The sequence below is a fragment of the Ostrea edulis genome, chromosome 1 (genome assembly GCF_947568905.1).
Source record: "Ostrea edulis chromosome 1, xbOstEdul1.1, whole genome shotgun sequence".
Taxonomy (NCBI): domain Eukaryota; kingdom Metazoa; phylum Mollusca; class Bivalvia; order Ostreida; family Ostreidae; genus Ostrea; species Ostrea edulis.
In genome coordinates, this window is record NC_079164.1 from 98027036 (window position 1) to 98041744 (window position 14709).

Sequence of the window (14709 nt, forward strand, 5' to 3'; positions counted from 1 at the left end):
CTGGAACACACCGTTATAGAATCTAGCATTTTGATGAAGCCATGTAAGACCCCCTGAATTAAAAATGTATGTGCAGCTGGAACACACCGTTATAGAATCTAGCATTTTGATGAAGCCATGTAAGACCCCCTGAATTAAAAATGTATGTGCAGCTGGAACACACCGTTATAGAATCTAGCATTTTGATGAAGCCATGTAAGACCCCCTGAATTAAAAATGTATGTGCAACTGGAACACACCGTTATAGAATCTAGCATTTTGATGAAGCCATGTAAGACCCCCTGAATTAAAAATGTATGTGCAACTGGAACACACCGTTATAGAAGCCATGTCATCACATGAATCCTATTTTATTTTTATGTGGAACACTGGCTTTGAGAGAGAATATCAGGAAGGACGTCCCCACTAATCTGATATCGTGTATAGGAAGGACATGTCCCCACTAATCTGATATCGTGTATCCACATCTCTCACATTTTGTGGATCACGTTGATGGAGACGTAACTGTAAGGACATAATTTTTGTCCTATATCCACTACTTTTATCAGCCCCCCCCCCCCCCCCCCCCACACACACACACTCTCTCTCTCTCTTGTGAGGACTTCCTCACAATGTCTAGAAGAGAATACACGGATATGTTATTGTAATGGCAAAATTGTACCGTGTTAGGTATAGCAATAGGGACACCTATAAAAATGTATCTAATATTCTCCTTCGAATTGTGAAAAAATGGTTTTGAGAGAGAATATTAGTGAGAACTTTTGTCCTCACAACTTCTGTCAAATGGTTAAAAATTCTCTCTCTCTCTCTCTCGTTGAAGGATCATGCGCAATACAACTATTTGATCAAATATACACATCAAATACGATGACATTTTAAAATAGCTTCGTTTTTCGGTCGCTGATTATCATTTTATACAGAATATCAAGATGGCAAACCTCGGACCTACCCTAAGTCGGCTGGAAATATACGAACGACTTAACAAACTGAAAATATACGAACGACTTAACAAACTAAACAAAATGGAGTCGAAGTCGAAGAAATCAAATTCTGATGACGATAAACCACTTAAGCTGTTGAGAGGAGCTACAGATTTGCAGAGATTAAAGCTCGAGAAATTAATGAGAAATCCGGTATTATTTTGGTTATTCATATTCAAAGTAAATTCATTTATATTGTATCTTACTAGTAACTACATCAGTACATGCAGACAGTTTAACTAGCTTGCCCTATGATTCGGTACGCTCACCATGTCTGTAGGACCTATGTCATTTTGACGATAGAACATTTCATCTACTTACACATCAACATAAGAGCGACCACTTCAAAATGACTAATAATTACAATTTTTGAAAGGGTCAACTGAAAGGATTTTGCACAGGGGTCGGCTGTTTTATCTGTAAGTCTACAATGTAAACAACAACCACTGAACTACACTCGCAAAGCTCAGTGGTTGTTATCACAATTCACCTTTGAATTAGAACGCTTTACCCGATATAGTATTGCGTTGTGTGACGACACATTTGAATGAGACGATTGAACAGTTTGAATGACATGTATGATGTAATACAACAAGAGCTTTCATTGGCCGATTACAGCTCGCCCACTTTCTCGAGCGGATTCAGCAGATAAGATGGACGGATGGACTAGAAAATTACTAGGCCTAGCTGGAGAACTGTAGCTCTCTGGAAAAAAATATTGTGACGGAACAGAGACCCACAGATCCACCTCTAATAAAAACCTTCGATTTACGGCGCACAAAAAGCTGCACACGGTTGAGGCCTGATATCAGTGTATTCTTGTGTTGCTGTCTCACTAATGCAATATAGAAAAAATCTTAGCATGTTTTCCTACTATACTTGTGTCCAAACATAATTTCAAATATTCATTTAAAGCCACACACGACCCGAAAACTCACAGCTTCCAATGATTTTGTTTGTTGACGTAGCCATGTTAGGAAGCCGGTCAATTCGAACTCTGTTGCTATTGGTATCTATTCATAAAATTGATTGTAAGTTATGTATTCGCTCTTCATTTATTATCAACATGAATAATTTATTAATAGATATTAAAAACTATAGTTTTTGTAAAGATAAAATAAGCTTTTGATTAACGAAAATGCTACATAAGCTCATTATGGTCCTTAACACTCTTGTGGCAGAGATGGAGACCGGCCCAGACTAATGAAAGCTGCATTGCCGTGAGTTAAGCTATTTGAATAATTATCATTTAATGGAACTAGGATGATATATTATTAAAACTATTTAGCTAAAATATTTGTGGGGTATTAGTTCACATTTAGACACGATTGTGCCAATATGGAAATGAACCGGGATTCAAATTGACTGGCTACCTAACATGGCTACATCAACGAACGAAATCATCAAAACTGTTGAGCTTTTGGGTCGTATGGGGTTTAGTAAATATTTGAAGGTATGTTTAGACACAAGTATAGTAGGAAAATATGTAAGGAATTTTTTTATATTAAATTTATAAGACAACAAAATTAACACAAGAATACAACTTTTTCTCTTCCTTCCTTTGAAGTTTGTTTCCATCTGGCCGTCCTGTTATCAAATGCTGACTACTCCCGTATAAGGGAATTTGGGCGGTCTTATACATATGGACCAATGAGAGTGTATGTTGCATTTCGCAATTGTTACAGTATTATAAACAGATTCAATTGTGTTGTCACACAATGCAATGCTATATTGGCCAAAGCATTCTAATTCAAAGGTGAATTGCGATAACATTTACATTGAATGTAGACCTTTACAGACAAAACTGCCGACTCCTGTGGATTTTGCATTGATATTCCAATGTATATATAATTTGTATTCCAAAATAGCTTAATAGCCTGTGAATCGGCCGAAATGCTCTGACATACCCTACGAAGATAATATGTTGTATGGTGTGACCGTTGAGACGAGCAAAGCCCATTACATCTTGCAACATGACTTACATGTATAGACATTTAATCCGCCTCCTCATTTAACGCTGGAAATATAGCACAGTGGATGTAAATAGTTGCATTGTTACGTCAGATTAGCTGCTGTGTTTTTTATTTCAAACCAAGAGATTATCAACAAAAACAAAACATACGAAGCTGAGAGAAAGCTTGTCTGGAATTTAAAAACGATTGTGGTACTTTCTAAACAATTTATTTACAGGGTTGTCAATATATGTACACCACAGTGACAGTGGCATTTTTCCAGAAGCATTACGGGTACTACTAATCTTTTTTCAGCAGATGAAGAGCAAATCATGTGATTCATATATGTAATCATTGGAGCGAGCTTCGCTATCATTTATTGATTCACCATGATTATCTTATGAATCAAAACATCATAATCATGATTTTCCTTCATTGCTTTAATGTGTTGCAACATATACAATTTCATTAAATATGTGACCTCTTTCTCTTTCTGTGTACACTGAGGGACTTTCGTCATAAAGGAAATTGAAAATACCTTTTTAATTGAAAGCTGTTGTATATAAGAGCTTAGTAAAAGTTAAAACATATTAAAGGTTTAACAATTCAACATTGGCTGTAAGAGTTGCCTTTCTTTGAAATGTGGTTTCTGGGAGTGTGTTCGAGATCGCTGTTCTTTACACGATTACAAATTCCTGTTGATTCCGAATGCCGAGTACGCAACCTGAGAATGAGTTCGAGGTGCAAGAACTCTTACCACCTTTGTAGGTAGTGTGGTCGAGGAACAAGAACATATATTTGTGAACACGTTCTCGTCATTCGCAACTTAAAGAGCAGAGCACGAAAACACCTGGAATGGCGATCTCTAATGCACTCTTAGTTATTTGTAAACAATGATCTGTTTAATGTACGATTTTTTATTCCTTCTCTTTTTTTGTTTCTATTAACAATTTTCCGTATATTATAAATCTAAAGGCATTTTTGGACCACATGGATTTTTTCTTGTTCCAATTTTGGTAATATGTAGGTATATATGCAATAAGGACTGTGCTTGGTGCATCCATGTTTCACAAAACATTTTTCTTTTTTAAAGAATAAAGATGCCTTTATACCAGAAAAGTCTAAAGAGAAAGAACCCAGAGCACCTCATGAATTTATCAGGAATGTTTGGGGTAAGACTGGGTTGGTACTCTATGAATCTTTCTTGGTATAGATTAGACACTAGTGTGCAGATTTGAATACTACTGAATGTAAATTCTAATCCCAAATATTTTCACCATGATTGCTATAACCATGATGATTATAACATTAACCCACCTTGCATTTTTGCATACAAACATGGTTTTAAGTTTATACCGTATAGCCGAGGTTTTTTGACGAGTATATAATTTTGGTGATTTCCAAAGATTCACCAAATCAAAATTTGCTAAATTTAAGTACATAAGGTACATACACATTGTATAGATGAAAAAAGAATGAATTCACCAAAATTTTATTCACCAAAATTAATGGTATACCTTGTAAACCCAAATCCACCATATTTGTGTCCCCACCAAAAACAAACAACCCCGGCTATACAGTATTATCTGTTTAAGTTCTCACTCGTGTTTGTATGATTGAATTATGTGAGTGTACAGGACACGTGTATGATCCCACACATACAGAATTATGTGAGTGTGCAGGACACGTGTATGATCCCACACATACAGAATTATGTGAGTGTACAGGACACGTGTATGATCCCACACATACAGAATTATGTGAGTGTGCAGGGCACGTGTATGATCCCACACATACAGAATTATGTGAGTGTGCAGGACACGTGTATGATCCCACACATACAAAATTATGTGAGTGTACAGGACACGTGTATGATCCCACACATACAGAATTATGTGAGTGTGCAGGACACATGTATGATCCCACACATACAGAATTATGTGAGTGTCCAGGACACGTTTATGATCCCACACATACAGAATTATGTGAGTGTGTAGGGCACGTGTATGATCCCACACATACAGAATTATGTGAGTGTGCAGGACACGTGTATGATCCCACACATGCGGAATTATGTGAGTGTGCAGGACACGTGTATGATCCCACACATACAGAATTATGTGAGTGTGCAGGACACGTGTATGATCCCACACATACAGAATTATGTGAGTGTGCAGGACACGTGTATGATCCCACACATATAGTGTGAGTATACATAAATGATTGATTAAGTTCAGAGACTGCTTTCTGATTGATAGCATCTAGTGCAGGGGTGGGCGATTGATTGATTGATTGAGTTCAGAGACTGCTTTCTCATTGGCAGGGTCCAGTGCAGGGCGGGGGATTGATTAATTGATTTAGTTCGGAGACCGCTTTCTCATTGACAGGGTCCAGTGCAGGGGCCGGAAGTGGGGACTTTCATGTGTACCGTGGTGTCCGGCGAAGAGAATATGCTAGACAGAAGTTCATCGATGAAAAGGCAGAGAGGGTAGGTCACTTAGATTTGCTTAAGAGAGGGTAGGTCACCTAGATCTGCTTAAACGCTGAGGTTTTCAACTGTCGGTTTTCCTCAGGTAAGTTAAGTGTGGGGCGGAACTAATTTAAGGCAGGTGTGAAGCCCCGAGCCTGAGGGAACCCTGCTAGCTTGTATATACCGTCTCAAATACACAGGATGTTATCTGTGTTACCTACATTACCTGTACGTTTTTGTAAGATTGAAATATTCATGGTAGTCGTTTTTTTTGTGCAGGTTAATCGAAACTTTGATAATTAAATCTAATGAAACAAACATGAAAATTAAAGCTCAATAAATTTATTTTATATAAATGAGAACATTTTGCATTGAAAACTTAGGCAGAATATTCTTTATTCAAAGTTTTCTTGTATCCATTTAACTGCCTTCATTCATCAGATACCCAGTTTCCGATGGGAGTTCCTGCGTACTGTGGTAGATTTTCTGGCTATGTACAGCTGATGTACTGATCATCGTCCCTCGCCCCAGAATGACTATGTATTCCAAAAGAGCGTAGAAAGTTTTATTCTGTTTGAATTAGTTTTCCTGGACCACACACCAGAATTCTCTGGCTACCAAAGTGGATAAATTCTTCAAAAAGCCAATTAGAAAAAGATATATCAGGGAAATATATTTTGAAAAGAAATTGAAATGAAATGTTCAAAATTCAGCAATATTATGAGTTTTCAAATTTGAACCAAGCCCGATTGCAATTATAAAAAAGTAGTCGTAGAGAATTGTGATCAGAAAACTGCATTCCCTTGATGTAAAATGGTTTACAAATTAAACGAATTTATTAAGGAAACTAATTTATTGATGAATAGTGCATACAATTGGCAACAATATGACTATTTTAGTCATTTCTATCAATTTTGATTGGGATAGATACTTTTCTCTCTTGTTTGAATATAGTTATTATATCTGAAATTTGGTAATTTCTTTTCAATTTCTTTTTTATTATATTTCTTCGATACATCTCTTTTCTAACTGACGTGTATTTTCAAGATTTTATCGGTAGGTTTATAAAATATTAGCAAAATAACGTTTTCAATTTTCATAAATATTTTGTTCTAAAAAATTAGAACGTTTATATCTGAGTCTTAGGCATGCTTTATTAGATATTCATATCTTGCACCAAATCACAGCAAAATTTGGACTCAAGTATACCTTATTTACAAACAAAACACATTTTTTATCATTCCAGGAAAATTCACAAAAAATTCATATAAAATACTTGAGAGATTGTATCCTTTATCACTCTTTCGATGGTGAAATCATACTTCATAAGAGGTGTTTTAATTAAATAAAATTTTGGAGTAATGAGCTACCTTAAACTGTTTAGCATAAAACCGATGTCCATGTAAATTATATTCAACAATCATAATAATCATTATCAATCGTACCCATTCCTAAGCATAACCTACTACATTCTATTATAATTTATGTAATTGTATGCAAAATTTACTACTATTATTGTGGGACTATTTCTACATGAAAAAGCCAAAACTGTTTCCCTATCAAGCAGGCTTACGCTGTAATAATCAAAAGATTGCACGGACGCCTTGATTGCCAGATGAGATAGATAAGGTATGCACAAAGACTAGTAACTAAATGTCCATCAATTTCTAGCATCCAATCTGAAGCATAATATCTCCTGATTGACAAGGGTTCTTAGACCAGATAAATTTGAAGGCGGTGCTTATTTTCTCTGGTCTTTAAGATAAGACAGAGAGGGTTGGTCACCTAGATCTGCTTAAGAGAGGGTCGGTCACTTAGATAAGCTTAAGAGAGGGTAGGTCACCTAGATCTGCTTAAGAGAGGGTCGGTCACTTAGATCTGCTTAAGAGAGGGTCGGTCACTTAGATCTGCTTAAGAGAGGGTCGGTCACCTAGATCTGCTTAAGATAGGTTTATTCCAGAGGGCATAAAATCTAAGACAGTTTATAAAGAAATCTAAAAGATTATATAAACTGCAAACTACATGTAGATGTAGCATGTTGGGAAACAAGCACATATGATTTGCAAATCGGGTGTATACAAAAAAAGTAAAAGTAAAAAATAATTTCAGTGTTATACCAACATATGTCGAATAATAAACTAGAAGGATTTATACAGTTTTATAGCATCACCTCTTTTTCGGACAGTTTTAACTAGATGTTCACCCAATTTAACAATAACTAGTGTGTCTTTATTAAGTATCAACCAAGTGTACTTATCCATACTTGTTAAATAGATAAAAAATTTGTTGAGCTTGGATATATATCATGAAAAAAAGCTTTCTCTCTTCATGAAAAGGTCAATCAGTAAGGAAATGTAATTCATCTTTTATACAATTTAAGTTCCATAATTCAGATATTCTTTTGTTTCTGCTTATGATAAACTCATTTTAATGTGAACCTTAGGCTCATGAGATGCCCATTTTCACTCTGATTTTTGTAGCGGTCCCTGGGAAGTTTTTTTCTTGGAGCTATCGGAATTCCTAGAGTGTCACAGTATTGATGTGAAACCAACTTGTCAAGATCTACAATGGCTATATGCCAGGTCTTTCAATGTAGCTTAAATGCTTTTATAGTTGATTATTACCTTTTTGAAAGAGGGGTTTGAAAACAGCTGGCATGGTATAAGGAAATCTGTATGCCAACACGAGATCAGAGAAATCTGAATGTTTAGAATTGTAGTCTATGATTCTCTTGTTGATTAACATTTTGAAAATTACATAAAGAAAAAAATTATTTACAGACTAATAAAGAAAAAGAATATCAGAAAAAAGTAGAGGAAAATCAGAAAGCAGCAGAGGAAAGGACAGCAAAAAAGAGGGCAAAAAGGTCAGTAAAATGATTATTGTATAGAGAGGTCAATAAAATGGTCATTGTAAAATGAACATTGTATGAACTAGTCAATAAAATGGTCATTATAAAATGGAAGAATGCAACAAAGTGAATCAATTATTGGCCAACAAGGAAATAGCATAATATTGAGTCTCGTAGACCATGGACCACTTTTTATACGCCTGTATAAAAATACGGCCGTATTATGCTATACCGCTGTCATCTGTCTGTCCCTTTAACTTTGTCTTCGCAACTCCTCCTGAACCCTTTTGGGGATTTTGATGAAACTTGGTACAAAGAAAGATCACAATGTGGAGCTGTGCATATTGCAAGGGGACTGCTGTCCATTTTTAGGTCACCTGAATGAATTCAGGTGACCTATTGCTATCTGTTTTTGTCCGTCGACGTGCGTCGTGCGTTAACATTTGAACATTTTCAGCTTCTTCTCTGAAACCCCTGAACCAATTTCAACCAATTTTGGCATATAGCATCTGTGGGTGGAGGGGAACAAAAGTTGTGAAATTCATGGTCCCTGCCCCCCTGGGACCTGAGGGGTGGGGCAAAAACCATCAAAATGAGTGTAATTTTAAAAAATCTTCTTCTTTACTCCTGGACATCAAGAAGCCAAACTGTGGGCATAATTATAATGAGCGTTGAGCCCTCTACCAAAATTGTGAAATTCATGGCCCCTGGGGCAGGGGTTCTTGTGTTAGGGTGGGGCTCTATTGGTCATATAGTGAAAGTGTAGAAATTTTTTGAAAATCTTCTTCTCTGTCTCTGGGTATTAAGTAGACAAACTAATAGCATGGTAATGATGAGCAAGGATGCCTCTTTATACCCCCCGCAACAAGTTGCGGGGAGGGGTATACTGGAATCGGGTTGTCCGTCCGTCCGTCTATAGACGCAATGGTTTCCAGGCTCTAAAGCATTATCCTTTCCACCTACCGTCACCATATCATATATATGGACTACCCATGGGATGAAGATGTTCCCTATCGATTTTGGGGTTCAAAGGTCAAGCACACTGGACATCAAAGTAGCAATATGGTTTCCGGGCTCTAAAGTCTTATCCTTTCCACCTACAGTCACCATATCATACATATGGACTACCCATAGGATGAAGATGTTCCCTATCGAGTTTGGGGTCAAAAGGTCAAAGGTCAAGTGCACTGGACATTGAAGTAGCAATATGGTTTCCGGGCTCTAAAGCGTTATCCTTTCCACCTACAGTCACCATATCATACATATGGACTACCCATGGGATGAAGATGTTCCCTATCGATTTTGGGGTCAAAAGGTCAAAGGTCATGCGCACTGGACATCGAAGTAGCAACACTCAGAAAAGAGGTAGTTAATACCTATTACCAACACCCTTTGGGAGATTGGGGTAAGCGGGGGGTATTCTTAGTGAGCATTGCTCACAGTACCTCTTGTTAAAAATTGTGAAATTCATGGCCCCTGGATTAGGGGTTCTGGTGCTAGGGTGGGGCACTATAAGTCATATAGTGAAAATGCATTATTTCTTTGAAAATCTTCTTCTCTGTCCTTGGGTATTAAGTAGACAAACCAATAGCATGGTTATGATGAGCAAGGATGCCTCTTTCAAAATTGTGAAATTCATGGCCCCTGGGTCAGGGGTTCTGGTATTAGGGTGGGGCCCTATTGATCATATAGTGAAAATGCATTTTATTTCTTTGAAAATCTTCTCCTCTGCTGCTGGGTATTAAGTAGACAAACTAATAGTATGATAATGATGATCAAGGATGCTTCTTTCAAAACTGAAATTTATGGCCCCTGGGTCAGGGGTTCTGGTGCAAAGGCGGGGCTGACCACATAGCTATTCAATGTTTCTTCCATCCAAAAGTAAAATTCTTATATTTAAACACAAACCTAATTCAAACATTGGAAGGTTGTTACATGATACTCAGGTGACCTATAAGGCCCCTGGGCCTCTTGGTTTTTAATGGAGTTGTGACCCTTGGGCTTAATTTTTTCTATTCAAAATACTTTGCCTTCGCAACTCCTCCTAAACCCTTTGGGGGATTTTAATGAAACTTGGTACAAAGAAAGATCTTAATGTGGAGATGTGCATATCACAAGGGAAATGCTGCACCACTATTTTTTAAGGAGTTAGGGCCTTTGGACTTAGATTTATTTTATGGAAGTACCTTGTCTTCGCAACTCTTCTTAAACCCTTTGGGAGATTTCAATGAAACTTAGTACAAAGGAAGATCACAATATGTAGATGTGCATGTTACAAGGTAATGCTGTCCCACTATTTTTGAAGGAGTTACAGCCCTTGGACTTAGATTTATTTATTGCTAGATACATTGTTATTGCAACTCCGATGAAATCCTTTTGGTTTATAATTATTTCATGGACTTTAGTTTAACGGTACTGTCAAACAAATGTTAAACAGTGATAATAAAGCTTGTGGCCTCTATTTAGTCATCAATTATCTTTTGCTTCGGTGTCCAAAATTTTAGTCCTTTTGAAGATTGAATTATAGTTTTTGGTCTGTCTGTTTGTCTGTGGAAAAAATTAAACCTTAGTCATGTGTATGAAGATGTTATAGCCCATGGGCTTAGATTTTTCTTTGCAAATACCTTGATTTTGCAACTCGTAGAACATTTTATATTGATCCAAATCATTATCCTTGGATATGGATTGAGGTCAATATTGTATGCAGGCTTATCATGTACCGGTTTAGCAGTGCCCTATTTTTATCATTAACTATATTGAAGTCATCGTTTATTACAGGAACAAAAAGAAACAGAAACAGAAAGCTAAAAAGAGTAAACCGACCGAGGATAAACGTAGGTGTCAAATTATTGTAACTGAAATTATTATCACTGTATAGTTTTAAAATGGTGACCCACAGCAAAAAATCTGTTTCTTTCAAGGAGATAAAAATTTGACAGATGGGAGACTATAGAGTTACCTTATCCTGAATACACATTCTGTAACTCTATTTATGTTACTGTAGAGTTACTTTCTCCTGAATACACATTCTGTAACTCTTGTTATGTTACTGTAGAGTTACCTTCTCCTGAATACACATTCTGTAACTCTTGTAATGTTACTGTAGAGTTACCTTCTCCTGACTACACATTCTGTAACTCTTGTAATGTTACTATAGAGTTACCTTCTCCTGACTACACATTCTGTAACTTTTGTAATGTTACTATAGAGTTACCTTCTCCTGAATACACATGGACACAGGCTACCAATTATTTTCCTATACATTCCTTTATAACATAAAAATTAATATAAAAAATTCCACCACCTCAACTTACCTGAAATTTGGCACAGACTTAGAGCAATTCAAGTCCAAAAATATTTGTGAATCTCAGGGAAATCCACCACACGCAAGTCCTGTTATGACACCGCAAGTAACCCCTACCCTGCATATTTCCCTTTCCCTTTGAGAAGCAGGTAAACAATGGCCTATTTACACCCTTCCTACTACACACTTAAGAGCAGAATTTCTCATTATTATATTTTCTAATTTTTTTTCAGACCCTCTCCTTTCCATCTATGCCCTAGAATAACACAATTCCACCCCACAGACATCCCCAAGAAATTTTAAGAAAAAACCTCTATTTATAAATTGGCACTACTTGCGTGGTCAATGAAATAGGGGTAAAATTAGTAGTCTGTAACCACATTCTGTAACTCTTGTTATGTTACTATAGAGTTACCTTCTCCTGACTACACATTCTGTAACTCTTGTTATGTTACTATAGAGTTACCTTCTCCTGACTACACATTCTGTAACTCTTGTAATGTTACTGTAGAGTTACCTTCTCCTGACTACACATTCTGTAACTCTTGTAATGTTACTGTAGAGTTACCTTCTCCTGACTACACATTCTGTAACTCTTGTAATGTTACTATAGAGTTACCTTCTCCTGAATACACATTCTGTAACTCTTGTAATGTTACTATAGAGTTACCTTCTCCTGACTACACATTCTGTAACTCTTGTAATGTTACTATAGAGTTACCTTCTCCTGAATACACATTCTGTAACTCTTGTAATGTTACTGTAGAGTTACCTTCTCCTGAATACACATTCTGTAACTCTTGTAATGTTACTATAGAGTTACCTTCTCCTGACTACACATTCTGTAACTCTTGTAATGTTACTATAGAGTTACCTTCTCCTGACTACACATTCTGTAACTCTTGTAATGTTACTATAGAGTTACCTTCTCCTGAATACACATTCTGTAACTCTATTTATGTTACTGTAGAGTTACCTTCTCCTGAATACACATTCTATAACTCTGGTAATGTTACTGTAGAGTTACCTTCTCCTGAATACATATTCTGTAACTCTTGTAATGTTGAAACATGCTGTTCATGTGGTAGCATTTTAAGCCACCTGAAGTAAAGGCTCAAGTGAGCTTTTCTTTCTTTTCTTTTCTGATCAAGATTTGCCATGTGTCTTTACTATCTGATTTAACCTTAAACACAAACCACCATATCATTATAAACCAAACTTATCATGGGTATTTATATATACCATTATAAACCATACCATTACATTACATACCATTATAAACCATACCATTACATTACATACCATTATAAACCATACCATTACATTACATACCATTATAAACCATACCATTACATTACATACCATTATAAACCATACCATTATAAACCAAACTTCTCATGGGTATTAAAGTTCATTCAGATGAAGGACCAGGCCCCTCTTTAAAATGAAAAAAAAAAATGTTTATTCGGTATTTACATACATAAATACATAATTACCAAGGATAACCCATGAAAGCTCAAAAGCTTATTTTCAATGGGGTCCTTTGATGCACAGATGTTTTCGCTAGGGGGTCAATTATGTGGGAAGAAACTGGAGTACCCGGAGGAAACCCAGGTGTCCAAGCGGGTGACCGCCATACCCTCTCACATACAACCACTGCCGATCATGGGGATCGAACTTGGGTCGCAGTGGTGAGAAGCGAGAGTGCTACCTCTGCACTACCCAGACACCCTAAGGGGAGATAATTAAAAAGAATACCGGATTATCCATAGAGATAAATAAAAATTGCCTTTGGGAATCTAGCTAGCATTTAGTCTTCAAATTGCAGTGCAAGGAATACATTTGTAAAGTATATTAGATTTGTTAGATTGTTTTATTGTAGAGCAAAACAAAAGTGATGAAGATGTTGAGGAGAGCGAGGAAGAAGAAGATGATATAAATGAGGAAGATGATAGCAGGGACAGTGGGAGAGACAGTCGGTGACCCATGTTCAGCTCAATTGATCTTAGACATCGTGTTCATGAGGACGCTAGGTACCTGAAAGACGTTCAGCTAGCTAGACATCAGCATTATCGAAATCTGAATAAGGTTCAAGACTTGGTATGTTGAGAACAAGAGGATTGCATTGTCTACAAACAATCTTTATGTGGTTTTATGTATTTCAACATGTACATGTCAATACCAAGTGATATGCATTTTACAAGTTCCAAATTATCTGAATAATTTGTGGCAAATTCTGTGTTAGTGCACTGTGTGTAATATTAAGTTTGGATGATCCTACAATGTTTACAAGCTGTTTTGAAATACAAGTTTCATCTTATATGGAAAAAATAGGCATACTACTTATTTTAAAATCAAAGACCTGAAAGTATTGAAGGCATTCTATTTTGTCAAAATACAGTGAAGAAACAATGTCTCCTCTGATTAATCAGTAGCCGATTTATCAAAGTATGGTTATATATTGGAAAAGAAAATATTATTAAATAGTGATCCCTCATATTTTCTGACAATACAATTTTTTATTTAATTTTGCATACCTGATGTTTTTGGAGAATCGTGCAGGTCTTGCATATTTTATTATAATAAAAGTTTTCATATGGTAAGGATCAGAGTTTGTTGTATTGAATATTGTTTGTATATGTGTAGCTGCAAATACACGTGTGTGTACATGTATGTCAACATGTGTGTATATCTACAGTAATATTTTTTTTTTTTTTTTTTTTTTTTTAAAAAGGTCTTCATCTTTGAATTGCATTGTTAAACATCCTATCATAAGGTTAATGTCAGTGATGTAATTTGATATGTTGATACTACTATTTCATGAAAATAAAAATCTGGTACATTTGTTACAGTAGAAAAGTAGAAATTTATGAAAATTTTAACATAAAGGAACAGAATAACAATTGCATGTTAATCTTCGTCAGGAGACTGCAAATTTCTTTTCTAACTGGAATATGATCTAGAACTGTGGAATTATTGCTTTCATTAATTGAATTAATATGCACATCAATTGCATTGATGAGAGCAATAATTGATTTGATGTGTGCATCAATTCAATTATTGCTCCAAGTCAAGTGATGTGTGCATTAATTCAATAAATGAGCAGTAGTTGATTTGATGCATGCATCAATTTAATTATTTCTCTCATCAAT

General features: G+C 36.0%; 1 protein-coding gene across 1 annotated transcript; it reads left to right on the plus strand.

Annotated features, from left to right (window-relative positions):
- Nucleotides 1–987: 987 nt before the first annotated feature.
- LOC125671637 (PRKR-interacting protein 1 homolog) lies at nt 988–14423 on the plus strand. Its single transcript, XM_048907466.2, has 6 exons — nt 988–1133; nt 4026–4104; nt 5320–5420; nt 8183–8268; nt 11032–11087; nt 13440–14423. Exons 1-6 carry the CDS (start codon nt 1023–1025, stop codon nt 13538–13540), a joined length of 534 nt encoding a protein of 177 aa, XP_048763423.1. The 5' UTR covers nt 988–1022; the 3' UTR covers nt 13541–14423.
- Nucleotides 14424–14709: the final 286 nt, after the last annotated feature.

Coding starts and splice junctions, on each gene's coding strand:
- LOC125671637 (XM_048907466.2), top strand. CDS start 1,023: ATGGAGTCGAAGTCGAAGAAATCAAATTCTGATGACGATAAACCACTT. Junction 1,134..4,025: donor AGAAATTAATGAGAAATCCG/GTATTATTTTGG, acceptor TCTTTTTTAAAG/AATAAAGATGCCTTTATACC. Junction 8,269..11,031: donor GCAAAAAAGAGGGCAAAAAG/GTCAGTAAAATG, acceptor CGTTTATTACAG/GAACAAAAAGAAACAGAAAC.